Source organism: Pristis pectinata, chromosome 39 (assembly GCF_009764475.1).
Source record: "Pristis pectinata isolate sPriPec2 chromosome 39, sPriPec2.1.pri, whole genome shotgun sequence".
Taxonomy (NCBI): domain Eukaryota; kingdom Metazoa; phylum Chordata; class Chondrichthyes; order Rhinopristiformes; family Pristidae; genus Pristis; species Pristis pectinata.
This window is the reverse complement of record NC_067442.1, coordinates 5544594-5570932: the sequence shown is the minus strand read 5'-3', so window position 1 is coordinate 5570932 and position 26339 is coordinate 5544594. Positions and strand designations below refer to the sequence as shown.

General features: G+C 49.1%; 1 protein-coding gene across 4 annotated transcripts in view; it reads left to right on the top strand.

Moving 5' to 3' along the window:
- lipeb (lipase, hormone-sensitive b) overlaps nucleotides 1-26339 on the top strand; it is a 111872-nt gene that overhangs the window by 23816 nt on the left and 61717 nt on the right. For all 4 annotated transcript variants that reach the window (XM_052045495.1, XM_052045493.1, XM_052045494.1 and 1 more), the window contains exon 2: nucleotides 19925-20460. In XM_052045495.1, the coding sequence (XP_051901455.1) occupies nucleotides 19925-20460 (536 nt within the window). The remainder of the gene's footprint in view (nucleotides 1-19924; nucleotides 20461-26339) is intronic.

Below are 26339 nucleotides of genomic sequence, written 5' to 3'. Positions count from 1 at the left end.
CTCCCGGACGGACAGTTGGGAGAATCTGTGTGTGCCTGAAACTCTGAGTTGCCCTTGGCCCTGTGCTCTCAGGGCAAAGATATGCGTGTAACCTTGGAGTTTGTTCAAACCAGATAAAAGGGTGAGGTAAGGCAATTTCTGAGCAGGATCAGCTGAGTTGGACCAAATTCAGCATTGGTTAGGTTCCGGTCTGTGCCACTGATCAGACACGAAGCAGTTCTAAGTGTTCCTCCCGGGGGTTTTACATTGAGTGACCACAGAACAGGACAAAGGTAATCACTTTCACATTTTCACCTTTGGGCACCAGATGTTACTGAAACTTCCACTGTGCAGTTAAGTCAGCAGTCAGTGTTGAAGAATTGGTCATATATTTACAAGTTGAATTGGTGTATGTGTGACGGGTAAACACGAACTTGGGTACTTCACTCCCTTTCACACCCTCTCCCACCCTCTGACTCTCACGTCCACTTGCTCCCTCTGTCTGTCTGTCTGTCTCTCTCTCTCTCTCTGCATCCCTCTCGTTCTCTCTGCACCCTCTCTCTCCCTCTGAGCTCCCTCTCTCTCTCCGCGCTCCTTCTCTCTTTCTGCACTCCCTCACTCTCTCTGCACCCTTCTCTCTCCGCCCCCTTCACCCCCCTCTCTCTCCACCCCGTCTCTCTCCACCCCATCTCTCTCCACCCCGTCTCTCTCCACCCCGTCTCTCTTCGCCCCCATCTCTCTCTGCCCCCCTCTCTCTGCCCCCCTCTCTTCGGCCCCCCATCTCTCTCTGCACCCTCTCTCTCTGCACTCCATCTGTCTCTCCCTGTGCTCCCCCCTCTCTCTCTTTGTGCTCCCCCTCTCCCTGTGCTCCCCTCTCTCTCTGCGCCCCTCTCTCTCTGCACCCCCCTCTCTCTGCCCTCCCCCCTCTCTCTCTGCGCTCCCCCCTCTCTGCGCTGCCCCCTCTCTGTGCTCCCCCCTGCGCTCCCCTCTCTCTGTGCTCCCCTCTCTCTCTGTGCTCCCCCTCTCTCTGCGCCCCTCTCTCTCTGCGCTCCCCCCCTCTCTCTGCGCTGCCCCCTCTCTCTCTGCGCTGCCTGCTCTCTGTGCTCCCCCCTGTGCTCCCCTCTCTCTCTGTGCTCCCCTCTCTCTCTGTGCTCCCCCCTCTCTGTGCTCGCCCCTCTCTCTGCGCCCCCCCTCTCTATGCTCCCCCCTCCCTCTCTCTGCACTTTATTTATTCGCTCTGCCTGTTTTCCCACTTTTCTGTCACCACCTTCCCTCTTTGATCTTCAGTCTTCAATGTTTGCCCCAAAACTTCTTCCTGCCCCCTCCACACTGCCAGCTCCTCCCCCCCACCCCCTCACCGCCCTCAGTCTGTTTTGCTCCTTTCCTCCCAGCGCACTACTTCCCAATCTTTCTCCTTCACCTCTCCCCCACCATTCCCTGTGCTAACTGTCCATCTGACTTACCTTCTGCCCCACCGGATGCTCGTTGTGTTTCCACAGTTTGGCCTGATCTTGTTCCTTCAGTGGTGAATCCTTAGTAAGAACTTGTGCAGTTTTCAGCCAAGGCCGTGACATTAATTGTGAGGTCCCTGTCCAGTGTGGAGCTGGAGGCTAGCTTCGTCCAGTTCAGTCCCAAGTGTGTGTGTGTGTGTGTGTGTGTGTGTGTGTGTGTGTGTGTGTGTGTGTGTGTGTGTGTGTGTGTGTGTGTGTGTGTGTGTGTGTGTGTGTGTGTGTGTGTGTATTTGTGTACTTTCTGAGTATGTATTCATGTCTGTATGTATCCATTTGTGTGTATTTCTGTGTCTGTGTATATATTTGTGTGTGTATGTATTTGTGTGTGTATGTATTCGTGTGTATGTATTTGTATATCTGTGTGTGTGTGTGTATTTTTATACCTGTCTGTGTGTGCGTATGTGTATGTATTTGTGTACGTATGTGTGTGTGTATGCATTTGTGTACCTGTGTGTGTTTGAATTTGTGTACCTTTGCGTGTGTGTGTGTGCATGTGTGTGTGCGTGTGGTGCGTGCGCATGTGCGTGCATGTGCGTGTGCGTGCATGTGTGTGTGTGTGTGTGTGTGTGTGTGTGTGTGAGCCTGTGTGTGAGCCTGTGTGTGGGCCTGTGTGTGGGCCTGTGTGTGGGCCTGTGTGTTATAGAGTCACAGAGTTGTACAGCACAGAAACAGGCCCCTTGACCCACCACGTCAGACCCTGTTCCCCATCTACACTCATCCCATTTACCCACATTAGGACTGATTCCTTCTATGCCTTGCCTAGTTAAGTGTCTGCAGAAATGTGCAGGACCATGGCTTGTGGCACTGACTAGAACAATATTACTGCTCCACAAACTACACACTCAGGTGGAGAGAGGTGCCTGTTTTATCAGACCAAAACATATGAATTACATTGCTTAATTTGTTGGTCGGTGACGCACTTCGAAAACAATGACATGTTGACAGAACACTGTTAATCTGGCAATTCTGCCAAAAAATGCTTGGCAGAGACATCATGGGCTGATGACATCTCTGGGCTTGTCCTCTATAGAGTTCCGAAAGAAGGGCTGGGGAGTGGGAGCGGGTGGGAATCTCACTGAAACCTCCCGGATACTGAAAGGCCTGGATAGAGCAGATGTGGAGAGGATGTTCCCAACAGTGGGAGAGTCCGGGATCCGAGGGCACAGCCTCAGAGTAAAGGGACGTCCCTTTAGAACTGAGACGAGGAGGAATTTCTTCAGCCAGAGGGTGGTGAATCTGTGGAATTCGTTGCCACAGAGGGAGGTGGAGGCCAAGTCATTGGGTGTGTTTAAGGCAGAGGTTGATAGGTTCTTCATTGGTGAGTGGGTTAAGGGTAATTGGCTCAGTGGTAGGAAGGAGAGGGTGATGGTCAAGGGTTGTTTCTCGGACTGGAGGCCCGTGTCTGGTGGTGCGGCACAGGGGTCGGTGCTGGGGCCTTTGCTGTTTGTAATTTACATACAAAGCATGGTTAGTAAGTTTGTGGGTGATACTAAAATAGGTGGTGTTGTAGATAATGTAGGTTATGAAGAATTACAAGGGTATCTTGATCAGCTGGGTATGTGGGCTGAGGATTGGCAAATGACTTTCAATCCAGATAAATGTGAGGTATGGCATTTTGGGAGATCAAACCAGGGAAGGACTTGTACAGTGATTGGTAGGGCCCTGGGGAGCGTTATGGACCAAAGGGACCTAGGAGTACAAGTGCAGAGTTCACTGAAAGCAGCATCACAGGTAGACAGGGTGGTGAAGAAGGCATTTGACACATTGGCCTTCATCAGTCAGGTTGGGAAATTATGTTATAGTTATATTAGACATTGGTGAGGCCGCACTTACAGTATTGTGTACAGTTTTGGTCACCTTGTTGTAGGAAAGATGTTGTTAAACTAAAAAGATTGCAGAAGGGATTTACCAGGACATTGCCTGGACTTGGGGGCCTGAGTTACAAGGAGAGGTTGTGTAGACTAGGACTTCATTCCCTGGAACGTAGGAGATTGAGGGGGTGACCTGATAGAGGTGTATGAGATCATGAGGGGCATAGACAGGGTGAAAGCACATAGTCTTTTTCCCCAGGGAGAGGGTGTTAAAAACAAGAGGGCATGGGTTTAAGATCAGAGGTGAGAGATTCAAAAGGGACATCAGGGGCAGCTTCTTCACACAAAGGGTGGTGAGTATTTGGAATGAGCTGCCAGAAATACTGGTTGAGGCGGGCACATTAGCAATGTTTGAAGGCCATCTAGACAAGTCCATGGATAGGAGAGGTTTAGAGGGCTATGGGCCAAACGCAGGCAGATGGGACTAGCTCGCTGGGCAACACAGTTGGCATGGGCAAGTTGGGCCAAAGGGACTGTTTCCATGCTCTATGACTCTCTGCTTTCTACCTTTACACAGTCCTTCCCCGGGTTAGGAACACCCGTCTTATGGACTCCCTCTACATTTGAGCAAGCTCCCATAATATTATTAAATTCAAAAGTCCGACGTACGTACGTTTGTCCCTATGAACACAACACGCCCTTCCCAGGCTGACAGATCTAATCCATATCCGGGGACACCATTTATAGCAAGCGGGTAGATTCAGTTGTTCCTAAGTTTCCAATTTATCCAAAAAAAAGGAATGGAGGGATATGGATCATGTGCAGGCAGATAGATTTAGTTCAGTTTGGCATCATGGTCAGCACAGACATTGTGGGCCGAAGGGCCTGTTCCTGTGCTGGACTGTTCTATATTCTATCCACTCAGCCACGGACCTCAATGCCCTCTTCATCTTGTGCAGTCTATCAAGCTGGGTCTGTTCTTCCTGGAGTGGAAGGAGTTAAGGGGTTACATGACTGAGCTGTATAAAATGATGAGGGGTAGACTGCAGGAAACTTTCTCCCATGTCAGAGGTAGATAAATCCAGAGGTCAGAGATTTAGGGCAAGGGGTGTGAGATTTAGAGGGGATCTGAGAGAGATTTTTTATACTCAGAGAGTGGTGAGTATCTGGAATATACTGGTAACTGGTTTAGTAGTGTAGCAGTTAGCTTAACGCTATTACAGCGCCAGCGACCCGGGTTCAATTCCCACCACTGTCTGTAAGGAGTTTGTACGTTCTCCTCCCGTGTCTGCCTGGGTTTCCTCCGGGAGCGTACAACAAGGGCTTTATTTTTCTTTCATTAGCGGGAGTGAAGGATACAGAGAAAGAATAAATAGTGTAACCCGAGCTCTGTACTGATCCCCACTCAGAGATCCCCAACATACGGGTTAGGAAGTTGCGGGCATGCTATGTTGGCGCCAGAAGCGTGGCGACACTTGCGGGCTGCCCCCCCAGAACACTACGCAAAAGATGCATTTCACTGTGTGTTTCGATGTACATGTGACTGATAAATAAATCTTATTTTATTATCTTATTGTCACACGTACCAAGATAGAGCGAAAAGCTTTTGTTTGCAGACGATTCATTCCATGCATAAGTACTTTGAGGTAGTACAGAAGGAAAACAGAATGCAGAATATAGTGTTATGGTTACAGAGAAAGTGCAGTGCCAGTAGACAAATAAAGTGCGAGGGCCATGACGGGGTTGACTGCAGGAGAGTTTTCTGGAGGCAGAGTCGCTGACAATATTTAAGAAGTGTCTCGATGAGCAGTTGACTCGCCCGGACATTGAGGCTGTGGACCAAGTGCTGGATGTTGGGGTTAACACTGATGCTGGTCAATGCTGATGGATGCCCAGTGGTTAGCATGGGACTCGGTGGGCCGAATGGCTGGCTTCCACGCCGTATGGCTCCAGGATCGAGGATGACTTGGTTCCACTTTGCTTCTGACGTGATCGTTGTGGCAGTGTAAAAGTAACTGGGAATGTAAGGGTTAATGTTATTCAGCTGCTGTGGCCTAACTATGGCGTGGCTATACTTGAGATGCATGATGTCCAGGTGCCTTGTGTAAATCAAAGAAGTAGTTAGTTGGGGAGTATCCTGTCTTTGCTAGCTGTTTGGGATAAGCGGTTAGCCTTGGAACCTGGAGCTGTCTGTGACGTCAGGTTGTAGCATGACGAGCTGCTGCTGAGTTACAGAGTGCTCAAAGATAAGAAAGTAACGGACAATGAAGCAAAAGTAAATCGTTACAGATGGCTTGGTATGTGGAACTTAGCACATAGGCTTCTTTGTTTTAAGTATAAAATGAGGGACCCTGGCATGTGAATCTCTGAGTATTGGTATTGGTATTGGTTTATTATTGTCACTTGTACCAAGGTACAGTGAAAAACGTGTCTCACAAACTGATCTTACAGGTCAATTCATTACACAGTGCAGTTACATCAAGTTAGTACAGAGTGCATTGATGTAGTACAGGTAAAAACAGTAACAGTACAGAGTAAAGTGTCACAGATACAGAGAAAGTGCAGTGCAATAAGGTGCAAGGTCACAACAAGATAGATCGTGAGGTCAGAGTCCATCTCATTGTATAAAGGAACCATTCAATAGTCTTATCACAGTGGGGTAGAAGCTGTCCTTAAGTCTGGTGGTACGTGCCCTCAGGCTCCTGTATCTTCTACCCGATGGAAGAGGAGAGAAGAGAGAATGTCCCAGGTGGGTGGGGTCTTTGATTATTCTGGCTGCTTCACCAAGACAACGAGAGGTAAAGACTGAGTCCAAGGAGGGGAGACTGGTGTCCGTGATGCGCTGGGCTGTGTCCACAACTCTCTGCAGCTTCTTGCGGTCTTGGGCAGAGCAGTTGCCGTACCAAGCCGTGATACATCCTGATAGGATGCTTTCTATGGTGCATCGGTAAAAGTTGGTGAGAGTCAAAGGGGACAAACCAAATTTCTTTAGCCTCCTGAGGAAGTAGAGGCGCTGGTGAGCTTTCTTGGCCATGGCATCCACGTGGTTTGTCCAGGACAGGTTGTTGGTGATGTTCACTCCCAGGAACTTGAAGCTGTCAACCCTCTCGACCTCAGCACCATTGATGTAAACTGGTGTATGTACACCGCCCCCTTTCCTGAAGTCAATGACCAGCTCTTTAGTTTCGTTGACATTGAGGGAAAGGTTGTTGTCATGACTCCATTCCACTAAGCTCTCTATCTCCTTCCTGTACTCCAATTCATCACTGTTTGAGATATGGCCTACAACGGTGGTATCATCTGCAAACTTGTAGATGGAGTTAGAGCAGAATCTGGCCACACAGTCATGAGTGTATAGGGAGTAGAGTAGAGGGCTGAGGACGCAGCCTTGTGGGGCACCAGTGTTGAGAATAATCGTGCTGGAGGAATTGCTGCCTATCCTCACTGATTGCGGTCTGTTTGTTAGAAAGTCAAGGATCCAATTACAGAGGGAGGTGTTGAGTCCTAGGTCTCGAAGTTTGGTGACAAGCTAGCTTGGTATTATTGAAGGCAGAGCTGTAGTCAATAAACAATAGTCCTTACTGTCCAGATGCTCCAGAGCTGAGTGTAGGGCCAGGGAGATGGAATCCGCTGTAGACCTGTTTCAGCGATAGGCGAATTGCAGTGGGTTGTCTGGGAGGCTGGAGTTGATGCGTGCCATGACCAGCCTCTCAAAGCACTTCATGATGGTGGATGTCAGAGCCACTGGTCGGTAGTCATTGAGCCTCATAGTCCCTCTCCCCCTCCCTCTCCCATTCCCCCTCACTCCCACACCCCCCACTCCCACTTCCACTCACTGCTCTTTCTCTCTCCCTCTCTCTCCCTCTCTCTCTCCCCCCTTGCCCCCCCCACCGCCATGGTTTCTTGGTTTCTCTCTCCCCTACGCTCTCCCTCCCTCCCATGCTCCCTCTCACGCTCTCTCTTCCACTCTCTCTCCCATGCCCGCTCTCTCAGACACACACACACACACACACACACACACACACACACACACACACACACATGCGCGCTCTCTCTCTCTTTCAAATGCTCTTTCACCCTCACACACTTTCTCCCCCCACTCTCTCTCTCCTTCCCTCTCTCCCATGCTCTCTACTTCTCCCACCCTTTCTCTCTCTCCTATGCTCTCTCCAACCTATCTGTCCCTCTCAAAATGCTCTCCCCTCCTTCTCTCTTCCTCTCCAAAACTCTCTTTATCCCCCTCCTCTCTCCCTCCCATGCTCTCTCTCTCTCTCCTTCCCTCATTCCACCTCCAGTGCTCGCTCTGTTCCCCCCCCAACTGCCTGCTCCAGTTCTGACCCCCCCCCCCTCCAACTCTTGCTGTCCCAAATCCTCCCCCCTTCCCCATGCTTTCTCCCTGTTTTTTCTCTCGTGATAAAAGGCAAGTCCCGAGAAGGTGTTATACATGGACAGACAGATGGTGTTTGATAAGGAGCCACAACAGAAGTCAGTGCAGAAAATAACCACTCAATGTTCAGGAAGTGACACCTTGACCTGGATACAGCGTCGGCTGCCTAACGAGAAGTAGAGATGCATCATTTGGTCTTTTCTTCATTGGAAAGATGTTTCACAGGAATCACTGCTGGGGCCGGGATTTTTTACCGTCGATACAAATATATGAAGAAGGCATCAAAGATAAGGTCGCTGATGACACAAAGATACGTCAGAAAGTAAGGTGATGATGCAGGAAGGCTAGAAGGGGATATAGATAGGTTAAGTGAGAGGGTAAAGGTGCGATATAATGTGAAGTCCATTGTGGCAGGAAAAGTAAAGACCATAAGATATAGGAGCAGAATTAGGCCATTCAGCCCATCGAGTCTGCTCCGCCATTCGATCATGGCTGAATTTTGTTTTACTCAGCCCGATTCTCCTGCCTTCTCGCCATAACCCTGAACCCCCTTACCAATCCAGACCATATCAATCTCTGCCTTAAATACACCAAAAGACTTGGCTCCCACAGCCATGGCAACGAATTCCACAGATTTGCCACCCCCCTGGCTGTAGAGATTCCTCTCTAGGAGTGAACATCACCAATAGCCTGTCCTGGTCAAATCACATAGACGCCACAGCCAATAAAGCTCACCAGCGCCTCTACTTCCTCAGGAGGCTAAAGAAATTCGATATGTCCCCTTTGACACTCACCAACTTTTACCGATGCACCACAGAAAGCATCCTATCCGGATGCATCACAGCTTGGCATGGCAACTGCTCTGCCCAGGACTGCAAGAAACCGCAGAGAGTTGTGGACACAGCCGAGCACGTCACGGAAAACAGCTTCCCCTCCATGGACTCTGTCTTTACCTCTTGCTGCCTTGGTGTAGCAGCCAGCATAATCAAAGTCCCCACCCACCCGGGACATTCTCTCTTCTCTCCTCTTCCATCAGGCAGAAGATACAGGAGCCTGAGGGCACGTACCACCAGGCTCAAGGACAGCTTCTACCCCACTGTGATAAGACTATTGAACGGTTCCCTGATATGATGAGATGGACTCTGACCTCACAATCTACCTTGTTGTGACTTTGCACCTTATTGTCTACCTGCACTGCACTTTCTCTGTAGCTGTGACACTTTGTACTGTTATTGTTTTTACCTGTACTACATCAATGCACTCTGTACTAACTCTATGTAACTGCACTGTGTAATGAATTGACCTGTACAAACGATATTCAAGACAAGTTTTTCACTGCACCTTGGTACAAGTGACAATAATAAACCAATACCAATACCAATAAAGGGACATCCCTTTATTCTGAGGCTGTGCCCTGGGATCCTGGACTCTCCCACTGATGGAAACATCCTCTCCACGTCCGCTCTATCCAGGCCTTTCAGTATTCGGTAGGTTTCAGTCAGATCCACCCCCCCCCCCCCCACCACCCATCCTTCTGAACTCCATCGAGTACAGGCACAGAGACATCAAACACGCCTCATACGTTAACCCTTTCATTTCCAGGATTGTTCCTGTGAACATAAAAGCAAATGGTAATCGGTTTATTATTGTCACATGTACCGAGGTACAGTGAAAAACTTTGGTTTGTGTGCCATCCAGACAGATCATTCCGTACATAAGTACATCGAGGTAGTAAAAAGGAAGACAGAATGCAGAATGAAGTGTTACAGCTACAGAGAAAGTGCAGTGCAGGCAGACAATAAGGTGCAAGGGCCACGACGAGGTAGACTGGGAGATCAAGAGTTCATCTTTAGCCTTTAAGAGTAATGTAACAGTCGTGTAATGGGCAGGCACAGTAGTGTAGCGGTTAGTGTAACGTTATTACAGCGCCAGCGACCCGGGTTCAATTTCCGCCGCTGTCTGTAAGGAGTTTGTATGTTCTCCCCCTCCCCCGTGTCTGCCTGGGTTTTTTCCAGGTGCTCCAGTTTCCTCCCACATTCCAAAGACGTACGGGTTAGGAAGTTGTGGGTGTGCTATGTTGGTGCCAGATAATTCTGGGCTGCCCCCCAGAACACACTACGCAAAAGATGCATTTCACTGTGTGTTTCGATGTACATGTGACTGATAAAGAGATCTTAAAATGAAGGACAGCACAGTTAGTGCAGCAGGTAAAGCCGCTGCCTCACAGCACCAGAGACCCGGGTTCGATCCCCACCTCGGCTGCTGTGTGTGTGTGGAGTTTGCACGTTCCCCCTGCCAGTCGTGTGGGTTTCCCACGGGTGCTCCGGTTTCCAACAATGTGCGGGGTGGGTGGTTAATCACCCCCCCCCGGTGTGTGTGGTTAATCACCCCCCCTCCCCGGTGTGTGCGTGAGCGGTACAATCCAAGGGGAGTCAATGGGAATGCGGGGAGAATTAAAAGGGATCGGTGTAGATGGGTGGTTGATGGGATGGCATGACTCAGTGGGCCAAAGGGCCCGTTTCCGTGCTGTATCACTCTATGGCTCCGTGAAGCATGTCATTTCGTTGGTGAGTGAGTGCTGTGGTCTGTGATGTAGTGCAGTCCAGTGTCCAATTACGGGATTTCCAAAACTAAGTATGCAGGTACAGCAACTAATTAATAAAGCTAACAATGTTATCATTTATTGATGGGGGAATTAAATGGAGAGGGAAAGATCGTGTTTCAGTTATATCGGGCATTGGTGAAACCGTATCAGGTGTTCTGTGCACAGTATTGGTGTCTCTGCTTGAGGAAGGATCACAAAATCACAAGACAAAGGAGCAGAAGTAGGTCATTCAGCCCATCGAGTCTGCTCCATGAGCTAAACTAAACTATTCCGATCTAGCCCCAATTCCCGGCCTTTTCCCCCTATCCCTTGATACCCTGACTAATTAGATAGCTATCAACCTCCTCCTTAAACGCCCCCAATGATCGGGCCTCCACAGCTGTATGTGGCAAAGAATTCCATAAATCCACGACCCTCTGGCTAAAAGAAGTATCTCCTCATTTCTGTTCTAAACAGGTACCCTCTAATTCTAAGACTGTGTCCTCTAGTCCTAGACTTACCCACCAAGGGAAACAGCTTAGCCACATCTAGGATGTGTTGGAAGTGGTTCAGGGAAGTTCAGGAATGGGCAGGTTGTCTTGTGGGGAGAGGTTGGAAGGGAAGCCTTGAAGGTTAGAAGACTGACGGGGGGAGGGGGGTGGAGACGGGTGTGGGGGGACTTGATTGAACCTGAGGGGTGTCAACAGGGTAGGTGTGGAGAGGATGTTTCCTCCTGTAGAAGAATCTAGAACCATGGGTCCAAGAGTCCAAGAGTTATACATGGAAGGCCCTTCAGCCCAACTCGTCCATGCCACCCAAGTGAGCTAGTCGCTTTTGCCTGTGTTTGGCCCATATCCCTCTAAGTCTTTCCTATCCATATACCTTCTAAATTTCATAATTGTACCCACCTTGACCACTTCCTAACTCGTTCCACGTACTCACCATCCTCTCTGTTATGTTTGTTCTTCATCAAGAGACAAACTTCACGTGGGTTTAACATCTGAACATTTTATTAACCAACAACAGACAGCTTGCTTTCCCTCTCTTTTTACAGCCACTTCCGGTTCCCCCATGTGACCCCTTGCATTGCCTACTGGGAACTGTAGTTCTTTATTATAACTACAGAATAACACACTCTCTTTGAAAACGTTGCCCCTCAGGTCCCTTTTAACTCTTTTACCTCTTAATTTAAACCTGTGCCCTCGAGTATTGGACTCCCCTACCCTGGGGAAAAGACGGTGACCATCCAACTTATCTTTGCCCCTCACGATTTTATAAACCTCTATCAGGTCACCCCTCAGCCTCCTTCGCTCCAGGGAAAACAGTCCCGGTCTCTCCTTGTAACTCAAGCCCGCCAGTCCCGGTAACGTCCACGTGAATCTTTCCTGCACCCTCTCCAGTTTAATGACATGCTTCCTATAGCAGGGCGACTAGAACTGCGCACAGTACTCCAAATCTTACCAACATCTTGTACAGCTGTAACATGACATCCCAGCTCCTGTACTCAATATCCTGATCGATGAGGGTAAGAACCATAGAACATAGAACAATACAGCACAATACAGGCCCTTCGGCCCACCATGTTGTGCCAAACTTTAAACCTCGCCTAAGACTATCTAACCCCTTCCTCCCACATATCCCTCTATTTTAAATTCCTCCATATGCTTATCTAACAATCTCTTGAACTTGACCAACGTATCAGCCTCCACCACCACCCCAGGCAGCGCATTCCATGCACCAACCACTCTCTGGGTGAAAAACCTCCCTCTGATAACTCCCTTGAACTTCCCACCCACTACTTTAAAGCCATGCCCTCTTGTATTGAGCATTGGTGCCCTGGGAAAGAGGCGCTGGCTGTCCACTCTATCTATTCCTCTTAATATTTTGTACACCTCTATCATGTCTCCCCTCATCCTCCTTCTCTCCAATGAGTAAAGTCCTAGCTCCCTTAGTCTCTCCTCATAATGCATACTCTCTAAACCAGGCAGCATCCTGGTAAATCTCCTCTGCACCCTTTCCAACGCTTCCACATCCTTCCTATAATGAGGCGACCAGAATTGGACACAGTACTCCAAGTGTGGTCTAACCAGTAAGCGTGCCAAATGCCACCTTCAGCACCCAGGTCACAATTTAAAAGTAAAATATTGCCCAGTTACTCAGCCTCCAGCACTGTCTCTGTGGCCTTTGCATGTAATAAAGGATTACATGCCTCTTACCTTGATACAGTCCGTCCCTGGGTTACAAACACCCAACTTCAACATTTGAGCGAGCTCCCATAATGTTATTAAACTCAAAAGGCTGGTGTTCGTACGTTTGTTCCTACAAACACAACATGCTCTTCCCAGGAAGACAGATCTAATCCGTGTACAGGGAAACCATTTCTAGCGAGCAGGTAGATTCAATCGTTCCTTGGTTTCCAAGTTATCCAAAAAATTCCAAAAAAAATAGAAATGGAAGGATATGGATCATGTGCAGGCAAATAGGTTTAGTTTGATTTGGCATCATGGTCAGCACAGACATTGTGGGCCGAAGGGCTGTTCCTGTGCTGGACTGTTCTATGTTCTATCTATCCTGCTGTGAACCTTAATGCCCTCTTCCTCTTGCGCAGGCTATCAAGCTGGGTCCATTCTCCCTGGAGCAGAGGGAGGTTAAGAGAGAACATGACTGAGGTATATAAAATTATGAGACTGCAGTGTAGACTGCAGGAAACTTTCTCCCACGTAGATAGAACTAGAGGTCATTGATTTAGGGCAAAGGGTGTGAGATTTAGAGGGGATCTGGGAGAGATCTAACATAGAACACTACAGCACAGTACAGGCCCTTCGGCCCACGATGTTGTGCCAACATTTTATCCTGCTCTAAGATCTATCTAACCCTTCCCTCCCTCATAGCCCCCCATTTCTCTATCATTCATGTGCCTATCTAAGAGTCTCTTAAATGTCCCTAATGTATCTGCCCCCACAACCTCTGCCGGCAGTGCGTTCCACGCACACACCACTCTCTGTGTAAAAAAACTTACCCTTGACATCCCCCTTATACCTTCCTCCAATCACCTTAAAATTATGTCCCCTCGTGTTAGCCATTGTCACCCTGGGAAAAAGTCTCTGACTGTCCACTCGATCTATGCCTCTTATCATCTTGTACACCTCTCTCAAGTCACCTCTCACCCTCCTTCTCTCCAAAGAGAAAAGCCCTAGCTCACTCAACCTATCCTCATAAGACATGCTCTCCAATCCAGGCAGCATCCTGGTAAATCTCCTCTGCACCCTCTCTAAAGCTTCCACATCCTTCCTACAATGAGGCAACCAGAACTGAACACAATACTCCAAGTGTGGTCTAACCAGAGTTCTATGAGTGGCTGTGTGGGTAATTCTGTGGGTGAATCTCGAACCAGGGGTTTAAAAATAGCCCCTATACTCAACCTCCAGCGCTGTCTCTGCGGTGCTTGCATGTAATAAAGGTTTACCTGCCTCTTACCTTGATAAAGTCCGTCCCCGGATTACAAACACCCGACTTGTGGACACCCCTTGCATTTGAAAGAGCTCCCATAATATTATTAAACCAAGGTAGGACTTTTACATTGAACGGCAGGGCCCTGGGGAGTGTCGTAGAACAGAGGGACCTCAGAGTACAGGTGCATAGTTCCCTTAAAGTGGAGTCACAGGTAGACAAGTGAAGAAGACTTCTGGCACGCTGACTTTCATCAGTCAGGGCACTGAATATAGAAGTTGGGAGGTTGTGTTCTGGTTGTACGAGATGTCGGTGAGGCCGCACTTGGAGTATTGTGTTCAGTTTTGGTCACCCTGTTATAGGAAAGATGTGACTAAGCTGGAAAGAGTGCAGAAAAGATTTACAAAGATGTTGCCAGGACTCGAGGGACTGAGTTGTAGGGAGAGGTTGGACAGGCTCGGCCTTTAGTCTACCGAGGGTGATCTCATGAGGGTTTATAAAATCATGAGGGGCAATAGATAGGGTGAACGGTCCTTTTTCCAGGGTTAGGGAATGGAAAACTAGAGGATGTAGTTTTAAGGTTAGAGGAGAAAGGTTTTTAGTAAGAACCTGAGTGGCAACTTTTTTACACAGCAGGTGGTGGCTTCCAGGGGAAGTGGCTGAGGCAGGTACATTAGATACACTTAAGATGACAAGAGTTTAGAGGGATATGGGCCAAGTGGTGGGAAATGGGATTAGCTTGAATATACATCTAGGTCAGCATGGACTAGTATGGACCAAAAGGACTTTCCCCATACTGTACAACTTTATGACCCTATATGTACCCATGTTCATTCCTACGGAGGGTAGAACTCGTTTCCACTCTCTCTCTCTCTCTCTCTCTCATCATGCTGTTCATTGCAATACTGTTCAGGTATGGTTACCATCTCGAGAGATTTTGTTTTGGTCTATTTCCCGACTTATCGACCTCTGTAAAAACGGAAACTGTTCATTACCGGGGGGCAGCCAGTGAGCCCTCATATTGTTGCTTTGTGAATCGGTGTACCAAGGTCCCTCTGATCATCAACATCCACTAGTATTTCACGAGTTACAAGAGTTTTGCTCCTAATTGCAGATCCTCAGAGTTTCCAACCCTGTCTCCATCCACCGCCTGTTTATCTATTCCTCTGCCCACTCTTTGTACATTCCTCCCTCTCTCTTTGGTCACAGAGTTACAGAGGGATACGGTATGGAAACAGACCCTTCAGACCACTGAGTCCGTACTGACCATAGACCACCCACTTAAGTTGGTAAATTGGTTTATTATTGTCACATGTACCGAGGTACAGTGAAAAACTTTGTTCTGCATGCCGTCCATACAGAGCATTTCATCACATCAGTACATCGAGGTAGTACAAGGGAAAAGCAATAACAGAATGCAGAATAAAGTGTCCCAGCTACAGAGAAAGTGCAGTGCAGGCAGACAATAAGGTGCAAGGGCCACGACGAGGTAGATTGTGAGGTCAAGAGTCCATCTTATCGTACTAGGGAACCGTTCAATAGTCTTAAATCAGCGTGACAAAAGCTGTCCTTGGGCCTGGGGGTACACTAATCCCATTTTATTCTCCCCATATTCCTGTCAATTCCTCCAGATTTAACCACACACCTACACGTGGGGAAATTCACAGTTTCCAATATCTAACAATCTGGCCTACTTTGGAATGTGGGAGGAAATTGGAGCACCTGGAGGGAAACCCTCGTGGTCACAGAAGAAACAGGCCCTTCAGCCCACTGTGTCGGTGCCAGCCATGATTACAATTTAAACTACATATCTGCCTGTTTATGATCCATATCCCTCCATTCCTGGCCTGTTCATGTGTCTGTCTAAATGCCTCTTAAACCCCTCTATCGTATCTGCCTCCACCACCTCCCCTGGCAGCCCGTTCCAGGCACCCTCCACTCTCTGTAAAACAGACACTTGCCTTGTAAATCTCCTTTAAACTTTCCCCCTCGCACCTTAAACTTATGTCCGCTAGAGTCACACAGCACCCTTTGGCACATGCTGACCAAGATGCCCATCTTATCTAATCCCATTTACCCACGTGTGGCCCATATCCCTCTAAACCTTTCCTGTCCATGTACCCATCTAAATGTCCTTTAAATGCTGTATTTGTACCGGCCTCTACCGCTTTTAAATGTTTCCCCTCACCTTAAACCTATGCCTTCTAGTTTTTCATTAACTTTCCCTGAGAAAATAACCGTGTGCTTTCACCCTGTCTATGCCCCTCATGACTTTTAAGATAAGATCTTTATTAGTCACATGTACATCAAAACACACAGTGAAATACGTCTTTTGCGTAGAGTGTTCTGGGAGGCAGCCCACAAGTGTCACCACGCTTCAGGTGCCAACATAGCACGCCCACAACTTGCTAACCCATATGTCTTTGGAATGTGGGAGGAAACCGGAGCACCCGGAGGAAACCCACGCACACACGAGGAGAACGTACAAGCTCCTTACAGACAGCGGCCGGAATTGAACCCCGGTCGCTGGCGCTGTAAAGTGTTACCCTAACCGCTACACTACCGTGCCTGCCTATAAGGTCACCCCTCATTCTCCTACTCTCCAAGGAATAAAGTCTGAACCCACATTTCATTCAACTGCTATTAACTAAATAAAACAATTAAGTAACTGGTTGCAAATTACCTAATGTAAAGAATGGTTCTGACTCACCGGGGAATGTTTATTTGATTATAAAACTTAACCCTGATTAGTTATAGGCCATGTAACACAAATAAGGGCAGCTGTCTCATAGAACATAGAACATAGGACAATTACAGCACAATTCAGGCCCTTTGGCCCACAAAGCTGTGCCGAACATGTCCCTACCCTAGAAATTACTAGGCTTACCCATAGCCCTCTATTTTACTCAGCTCCATGTACCTATCTAACAGTCTCTTGAAAGACCCTATCATATCCGCCCCCACCACCGTTTCCGGCAGCCCGTTCCACGCACTCACCACTCTCTGAGTAAAAAACTTACCCCTGACATCTCCTCTATATCTACTCCCCAGCACCTTAAACCTGTGTCCTCTTGTGGCCACCAATTCAGCCCTGGGGAAAAGCCTCTGACTATCTACCCTATCAATACCTCTCACCATCTTGTACACCTCAATCAGGTCCCCCCTCATCCTCCGTTGCTCCAAGGAGAAAAGGCCGAGTTCCCTCAACCTGCTTTCATACGGCATGCTCCGCATTCCAGGCAACATCCTTGTAAATCTCCTCTGCACCCTCAAGCAGGCTAATTGAGTGTTTCCAATGCAGAGTGGCCATGTTTCATTCAACTGCCATTAACTAAATAACACAATGAATTAACTTGTGAAGTAGTTGATGTGAAGAATGTTTCTGAATCACTTGCAAACTAGTGATTGGTGAGGGGGTTACGGGGAGAAGGTGGGAGAATGGGGTTGAAAAAAAATCAGCCACGATTGTATGGTGGAACAGACTCGATGGGCCGAATGGCCTAATTCTGCCCCTATAGCTTACGGTCTTATGAAACATTTATTTGGAAACATTCTTTACGTAAAGTAAAGTACTTTACAAAGTATTTGACACTTCCATCCTGGGAAAATTAGTGATTCAAGCGCTGATCCACATTTTGCAAGGGTAGTTGAGAATGTGATGGAGTTAAATTGGTCAATTAGTTTATTATTGTCACATGTACCGAGGTATGGTGAAAAACTTTGTTTTGCATGCCGTCCAGACAGATCATTTCATTGCATTAGTGCATTGAGGTAGTACAAGGGAAAACAATGACAGAATGCAGAATAAAGTGCAAGGGCCACGACGAGGTAGATTGTGAGGTCAAGAGTCCATCTTGTCATACCAGGGGACCATTCAATAGTTTTATAACAGCAGGATAGAAGCTGTCCTTGAACCTGGTGGTACATGTTTTCAGGCTTTTGTATCCTGTGCCCGCTGGGAGGGGGGAGAAGAGAGAATGTCCAGGGTGGGTGGGCGTCTTCAATTATGCTGGCTGCTTTCCCGAGGCAGCAAGAAGTGTAGACAGAGTCCATGGAGGGGAGGCTGGTTCTTGTGATGTGCTGAGCTGTGTCCACAACTCTCTGCAGTTTCTTGTGGTCCCGGGCAGAGCAGTTGCCATACCAGGTCATGATGCATCTGGATAGGATGCTTTCTATGGTGCATCTATAAAAATTGGTGAGGGTCAACAGAGATGTAGCGAATTTCTTTAGCCTCCTGAGGAAGTAGAAGTGCTGATGCACTCTCTTGACCATGGGGTCTACATGGTTGGCCCAGGTCAGGCTATCGGTAATGTTCACTTCCAGGAACTTGAAGCTCTCAACCATCTCCACAACAGTACCATTGATGTAAACAGGAGCATATACACCGCCCCGTTTCCTGAAGTCAATGACCAGTTCTTTTGTTTTGCTGACATTGAGGGAAAGGTTGTTGTCATGACACCATGTCACTGAGCTCTCTATCTGCTCCCTGTACTCTGAATCATCATTATTTGAGATACGGCCCACTACGGTGGTGTCATCTGCAAACTTACAGATGGAGTTAGAGCAGAATCTGACCACGCAGTCGTGAGTTAATAGGGAGTAGAGTAGAGGGCTGAGGACGCAGCCTTGTGGGGCACCAGTGTTGAGAAAAATCGTGCTAGAGGTATTGCCGCCTATCCTCACTGATTGCGGTCTGTTGGTCAGAAAGTCCAGTTGCAAAGGGAGGTGTTGAGTCCCGGGTCCAGGAATTTAGAGATGAGTTTGCTTGGAATTATGGAATTGAAGGCGCTGCTGCGGTCAATAAACAATTGTCTGACGTAGGTGTCTTTCCTGTCCAGATGCTCCAGAAATGAGTGTAGGGCCAGGGAGATGGTGTCTGCCATGGACCTGTTTCAGCGGTAGGCGAATTGCCTGGTTACCTGGGAGCCAAGGGAGGTGTTCGTTTTGTGTTCCTCCTGGTGTGCTGCACATGGGGAAACAAGGAACTTGTTGGGTTCCCAAGTAGATTAATCTGCCCGGGCAATAGCCAACATAATTGGCTGCCTCTCTTCCCTTCAACGTCATCCCGGGTACATCCCTCCCCACCATTGGTGGTATCTACAGGAGGCGCTGCCTCAAGAAAGCAACGTCCATAATCAAAGATTCCCCCTCCATCCGGGCAGTGCCATCTTCTCAGGCAGGAGGTACAGAAGCCTGAATTCCCCACACCACCAGGTTCAGGAACAGCGACTTCCCTTCAACCATTCGGTTCTTGAACCGACCGGCACAACCCTAATCATTGCCTCAGTACAGCAACACTGGGACCACTTTGCACAGCATTGTTTTTGTTCTAATGGTGTTCTTTCTTGTGAAAATTGGGTATCATTTATGTTTAATTCATGCTTTTCTTGTGAATGCTGCTTATCTGATGCTCTGTGCCTGTGATGGTGCTGCACACATGGACTTGTGCATCTGACAGTTGTTATGTACCAGCAACAATAGAAACACAACGAGCCATGTGTAAGTGTTAGAATCTATTTATTAATAACTACTTGTAATAATAAGAGAAATAAAAACGTTAGATATTAAACATTAAGCCCAAAATAAACTCGAAGTGTGTGTGTGGCAAGTTCCCAAACCCCAAGTCTAGGAATAGTTCTCAAAGTTCAGTTCAGCAAGTCATAAGATAGAACGATGAGCAGAAGCTTTTAAAAACCACAGTAGATAGTAGAGAGAATTTACAAAATCCGCAAGTTCCACAACGGAACCCATACGACACCTCAGTCACCGAAGATCTCCATTGCTTTGTTCCAAAGTATCTGCCACACTGAGGGCACTCGATACATGGACGTACACAGATATACCTGCTTTTCAGTACAGGTTAACGACAAAGTGGACACCACAGATTGCTCCAAAACTCCGTACATGGATTGTATAGTGACAGACACAGCTATTGTTCTTCATCCAGAGATACAGAGACCGGCAGTCAGTCAGTCTCAGTCTCTGTCTCTCTGTCTCTCTGTCTCTCTCTCTCTCTCTCGCTCTCTCTCTCCCCACCCACCCCATCTCCCTGGGCAACAGCCAGTACGCTCCATATATAGTCTTGCAGTCCTCAGATAGCACTATACACACACGACTACACTACTGTCCAGTTGCCTTAAAGGGACATTCACTAAACAGCAACCTGGCTTGCAACACAGTAAATTTGACTTTGCCTCTCCAGGGTCCATCAAGCACGCCTCCTCCATGGACACGAGGACCATGTTCCTAGTGCTGCTGTCTGTCACCGAGGACAACGTCCGCTTCTTCCAGGAGAACCTGTCAGAGACTTCCCGCCGCTTCATCGCTGCCTTCACCCAAATCCAGGAGCACGGGCGCGGGCTCCAGCCCCTGATGCTCAGCTTCTCGGCGGTCTGCGCCGACTTTGACTTTGACGAGCGGACGCCGGCCAATGGCTACCGCAGCCTGATGAAGGTGGTGCGCTCCTGTGTCCTCCACATCATCCACAAGGCCCGCTACATCTCGGCCAACCGCCACAGCATCTTCTTCCGCACCAGCCACAACCTGATGGAGATCGAGGCCTACAGCTCGGCCCTGCGGCAGCTCCGCGCCCTCCTCTACATCGCCCAGAAACTGCTCACCACCAACAAGCTCGGTGACCTCTTCTTCAGCGAGGAGAGGGGCCTGTCCGAGGAGTTCCTCCATGAATCGAACTCCATGCACAAGGGCTGCTTCTACGGACGGTGCTTGGGCTTCCAGGTGAGTGCCTATCTCCGTAACCCCCTCCTGCCCATACACCCCTTCCTATCTCCATAACCCCCTCCGGCCCCTACACCCCTCCCTATCCCCGTAACCCCCTCCGGCCCCGACACCCCTCCCTATCCCCGTAACCCCCTCCAGCCCCGACACCCCTCCCTATCCCCGTAACCCCCTCTGGCCCCGTCATCCCTTCCTATCTCCGTAACCCCCTCCGGCCCCGTCACCCCTTCCTATCTCCGTAACCCCCTCTGGCCCCTACACCCCTTCCTATCTCCGTAACCCCCTCCGGCCCCGACACCCCCTCCCTATCCCCGTAACCCCCTCCGGCCCCGACACCCCTCCCTATCCCCGTAACCCCGTCCGGCCCTGACACCCCTCCCTATCCCCGTAACCCCTCTTATCCCCGTAACCCCGTCCGGCCCTGACACCCCCTCCCTATCCCCGTAACCCCCTCCGGCCCCGACACCCCTTCCTATCCCCGTAACCCCCTCCGGCCCCTGCACCCCCTCCTATCCCCGTAACCCCCTCCGGCCCCTGCACCCCCTCCTATCTCCGTAACCCCCTCCGGCCCCGACACCCCTTCCTATCTCCGTAACCCCCTCCGGCCCATACACCCCTCCCTATCCCCGTAACCCCCTCCGGCCCCGACACCCCTTCCTATCCCCGTAACCCCCTCCGGCCCCGACACCCCTCCCTATCCCCGTAACCCCCTCCGGCCCCGACACCCCTTCCTATCTCCGTAACCCCCTCCGGCCCCGACACCCCTCCCTATCTATAACCCCCTCCAACACCTACACCCCTCCAACCCCTACACCCCTCCCTATCTATAACCCCCTCCAACCCCTACACCCCTCCCTACCTATAACCCCCTCCAACCCCTACACCCCTCCCTGTCTCTGTAACCCCCTCCAACCCCTACACCCCTCCCTATCTATAACCTCCTATGGCCCCTACAGCCCTCCCTGTCTCTGTAACCCCCTCCAACCCCTACACCACTCCCTGTCTCTGTGAGCCCCTCCAGTCTTCTACAACCCCCTCCAAACCCTGCATGCCTCCCCATCTCTGGAATTCCAGAGATTCCCCACCCTCTGAGTGAAGAAACTTCCTATTTTAATTGTCTTGCCCCTTGTTTAGGAGCTGCGTCCCTTTGTTTGAGACCCCCATCGCGAAAATGTTTCAACATCTATCCTGTCAAGCCCCCTTAGGACCTGACATGATTGAATAAGATCACCCACCTGCCCACATCCTCTCCCCCAATCTCAGTAAAGGCATACAAACCCAAACAGTCTGGCCTCACTTGATAGGACAACACTCTCATCCACTTGTGCACTGTGTAAAGGGAGTGGGAAACGGTGTTCAGTTGAGTGTAAAAGGAGTGGGAAACGGGGTCCCGGTGAGTTCAAAGGGAGTGGGAAACAGAACCTTGTGAGCCACATGCCAAGCCATTGGGATTTCCAAATAACTGACGACCAGAGTATCGGGTGCGGCGGGTAGTCGGGAAGGGTGACAGAATGCTGGCTTTTACTTCAAGGCAACTGGAGTCCAAAAGTAGAGATCTTACTATATCTGTACAAGGCACCAGTTAGACCACATCTGGAGTACTGTGAACATTTTTGGCCCCTTATTTAAGGAAAGCAACTATCATAAATCCTGATAAATGTGAGGTGATGAATTTTGGGAGCACTAATGTGAATGGTAGGGTCCCAGGGAGTACTGAGGAACGGAAGAACCTCGATGTCGGTCCAAAGATACTTGAAGGTGGCAGCACAATGAAATAACGTGGTCAAGAAGGTGTGACCTTCATTATCTGGGACATTGAATCCAAGAGCAGGGAGGTTCTGCTCAACTTTATAAAACTTTGGTCAGGCCACAGCTGGAGTACTGCGTGCAGTTCTGGTCACCACACTGTGGGAAGGAGCTGACAGCGCTGGAGAGGGTGCAGAGGATATCCCCCAGGATGTTGCCTGGGACGGAGTGTTTCACTTTTGAGCAGAGACTGGAGAGGCTGGGTCCGTTCTCCCTAGAGTGGAGAGGACTGAGGAGACATGATTGGGGTACCAAAAATTATGAGGGGTAAAGGGGCGGTAGACCGCAGGAAACTTATCAGAGGTAATTAAAACTAGAGGACGTAGGTTTAGGGTAAGAAATTTAGAGGGGCGATCTAAGGGGGATCTTTTCGACCCAGATAGTGGTGAGTACCTGGAACATGCTGCCAGAGTTCCCTATTTCCTACGGTCCCTTTAAACTCACCAGGACCCCGTTTCCCGCTCCCTTTAAGCTCACCGAGACCCCGTTTTCCGCTCCCTTTAAACTCACCATGACCTGGTTTCCTGCTCCCTTTAAACTGACCGGGACTCCGTTTCCCACTCCCTGTAAACCTACCGGGACCCTGTTTCCCACTCCCGTTAAACCCACCAGGACCCCGTTTCCCACTCCCTTTAAATCCACCGGGACCCTGTTTCCTGCTCCCTTTGAACTCACCAGGACCCTGTTTCCCGCTCCCTTTAAACTGACCTGGACCACATTTCCTGCTCCCTGTAAACCCACTGGGGATCCTGTTTCCCGCTCCTGTTAAACTCACCGGGACCCCGTTTCCCGCTTCCTTTAAACTCACCGGGACCCCGTTTCACACTCCTTTTAAACCCAATGGGACCCTGTTTCCCACTCCCTTTAAACCTACCAGGACCCTGTTTCCCAGCCCCTTTAAACTCACCATGACCCCATTTCCCGTTCCCTTTAAACCTACTGGGTACCCATTTCCCGTCCCCTTTGAGCTCAATGGGTCCCCATTTCCAGCTCCCTTTAAACCTACCGGGTACCTGTTTCCTGCCCCCTTTGAGCTCAGTGGGTCCCCGTTTCCTGCCCTCTTTGACCTTTTTCACCCAGAGACCGGTGGAAACAGAGTCACTGACAGTATCTAAGAAGTGTGTAGACAAGCACTTGAATCACCCAGGCAGAGCAGGTTCAGGCCAAGTGCTGGGAGATGGAATAATTATGGATGCGTGCCCACTGGTCAGTAGAACAAGGTGGGCCGAATGGCCTGTTTCCATGCTGTATGACTCTATGACATCATTGGGGGTAGCTCAGGGGAGATTCGCTCGGATGACCCTGGAAGAGGGACTGATTTAGAGGGAAAGATTGAACAGGCTGGTTTAATGCTTGTTGGAATTTTGACAAATTGAGAATCAAAGTTGAGTTTACTGTCAAACGCACAAGTCCATGTGTGCGCAGGTGCAATGGAAAACTTACTTGCAGCAGCATCACAGGCACAGAGTATCAGAGACACAACACTCACAAGAAAAGCATAAAAATTAAACACAATTTTTACAAGAAGGAACACAATTAGAACAAAAAAAAACAATGTCCATTGTAGTGCAAAGTGGTCCCAGTGTCACTGTACTGAGGCAGTGATTAGGGTTGTGCCGGTCGGTTCAAGAACCGGATGGTTGAAGGGAAGTCGCTGTTCCTGAACCTGGTGGTGTGGGGACTTCAGGCTTCTGTACCTCCTGCCCGATGGGAGCTGTGAGAAGACAGCACAGCCCGGATGGTGGGGGGATCTTTGACGGTAGATTTGGCAGCACCTCCTGTAGATACCACCAATGGTGGGGAGGGATGTGCCCGTGATGTATTGGGGCTGAGTCCACGACTCTCTGCAGCTTCTTACATTCCTGCGCGTTCAAATTGCCGTCCCAGACCGTGATGCAACCGGTCAGGACACTTCCAACAGCACATCTGTAGATGTTTGTTAGAGTGTTCAGTGACAAGCCGAACCTCCTTAACCTGCTAAGAAAGTAAAGACGTTGGCACACCTTCTTTGTGATTGCATCCCTACTGACAGCCCTCCTGAAGCTTATACAATTGTCAAGGGACTTGATAGTCTAAGTGCTGTGAGGAAGTTTCCCCTGGTGGGAGAGCCTATTGCTAGAGGCCATGGTCTCAGAATGAGGGCATCTGTTTACGACTACAGTGACGATGAATTTCTTCCTTTCAGGATTTCCTTGCTCCAGAAAGCCAAGGAGATTAGATTAGATTGGTTTATCCTTATATACACCAGATTGCAATGAAATTCCTTATTCACATGAGACTCACAGAGTAAGCAGTGTACATGGTGATTGTAGCAGTTAGCGTAACGCTATTACAGAGCCAGCGACCCGGGTTCAATTCCGGCCGCTGTCTGTAAGGAGTTTGTACGTTCTCCCCGTGTGTCTGCGTGGGTTTCCTCTGGGGGCTCCGGTTTCCTCCCACATTCCAAAGACATACAGGTTAGGAAGTTGTGGGCATGCTATGTTGGTGCTGGAAGCATGACAACACTTGCAGGCTGCCCCCCAGAACACTCTACACAAAAGGTGCATCTCACTGTGTGTTTCAATGTACATGTGACATGTGATCTTATAATAAGTACAGTGAGCACAAAACAGCAGACTGGTGCAAAGATCATCGTGCAAACTGAAGTAGTGCAAAAAGAAATGCTAAAGTGACAATAACGGAATAATCGGGAGAGGTGGAGATAAGAGTCTGAGACTGTGGCAGCACCGCCAGGAAGGGGGCGTGTGAGAGTCTGAAGCAGTGGGGAAGAAGCTGTTCTTGAGTCTGGATGTCCGGGCTTTCAAGCTCCTGTATCTTCTCCCAGAAGGTAGGAGGGAGAAAATGCAATGACCCAGGGTGGCAGGTATCCTTCACGATGCTGTTCGCCTCCCTGAAGCAACGCACGGAGAAGATGGGCAGGATGGAAGGAAGTAACGAGCCCGTGATAGACTGGGCTGTGTTTACCACTCTCCAGAGCAGAATACTTGAATTATACTCAAAGCTGGGATAGATTTTTAATCAGTAAGGGAATCGACGGTTATGAGGAGGGATCGGGAAAGTGGACAAGAGGGAGGATGGATCAGCCATGACCTTAGTGTAAGGCGAAGGCAGCTTGAGGCATTGAACGGTCTGACATCCCTGCCAAGTCACTTGGTTCTAAGTTGAAGACTATGTCCCATTGTTCTGGACTCACTTGCTGTATGGTTCCTCTGTATCTTCCCAACTAAATGACTTCAACAGGAGATCAGGGTGACCTTTAATCTTCTAAACTCAAGGGACCATGCGTGTTGTTCAGGGAACATATCTATAATTTAACTGTTTCAGCTCCAGAGGGATATAGTCTACGTGTAGGCAGATGGGATTAGTTTTACTTGACATCATGGCCGGCACAGACATATTGGGCCAAATGGCCTGTTCCTATGCTGTACTGTTCTATGTTCTATTACAGGATGTAACATTGAAGAGCCATCAACCTAAAACATTAAATGAAAATGATAGAACTGCAGATACTGGTGACTGGTAAATTGGCTTATTATTGTCACATGTACCGAGGTACAGTGAAAAACTTGGTTTTGCATGCCGTCCATACAGATCATTTCATCACATCAGTGCATCGAGGTAGTACAAGGGAAAACAATAACAATGCAGAATAAAGTGTTACAGTTACAGAGAAAGTGCAGTGCAGGCAGGCAATAAAGTGCAAGGTCATAACGAGGTAGATTGTGAGGTCAAGAGTCCATCTTATCGTACTAGAGGACAATTCTATCGTCTTATAACAGCGGGATAGAAGCTGTCCTTGAGCCTGGTGGTACGTGCTTTCAGGCTTTTGTATGTTCTGCCTGATGGGAGGGGGGAGAAGAGAGAATGTCCGGGGTGGGTGGGGGTCTGATTATGCTGGCTGCTTTACTGAGGCAGCGAAAAGTGTAGATGGAGGGGATACTGGTTTCTGTGATGTGCTGAGCTGTGTTCACAACTCTCTGCAAGTTCCTTGTGGTCCTGGGCAGAGCAGTTGCCATACCAAGCTGTGATGTATACAGATAGGATGCTTTCTATGGTGCATCGATAAAAATTGG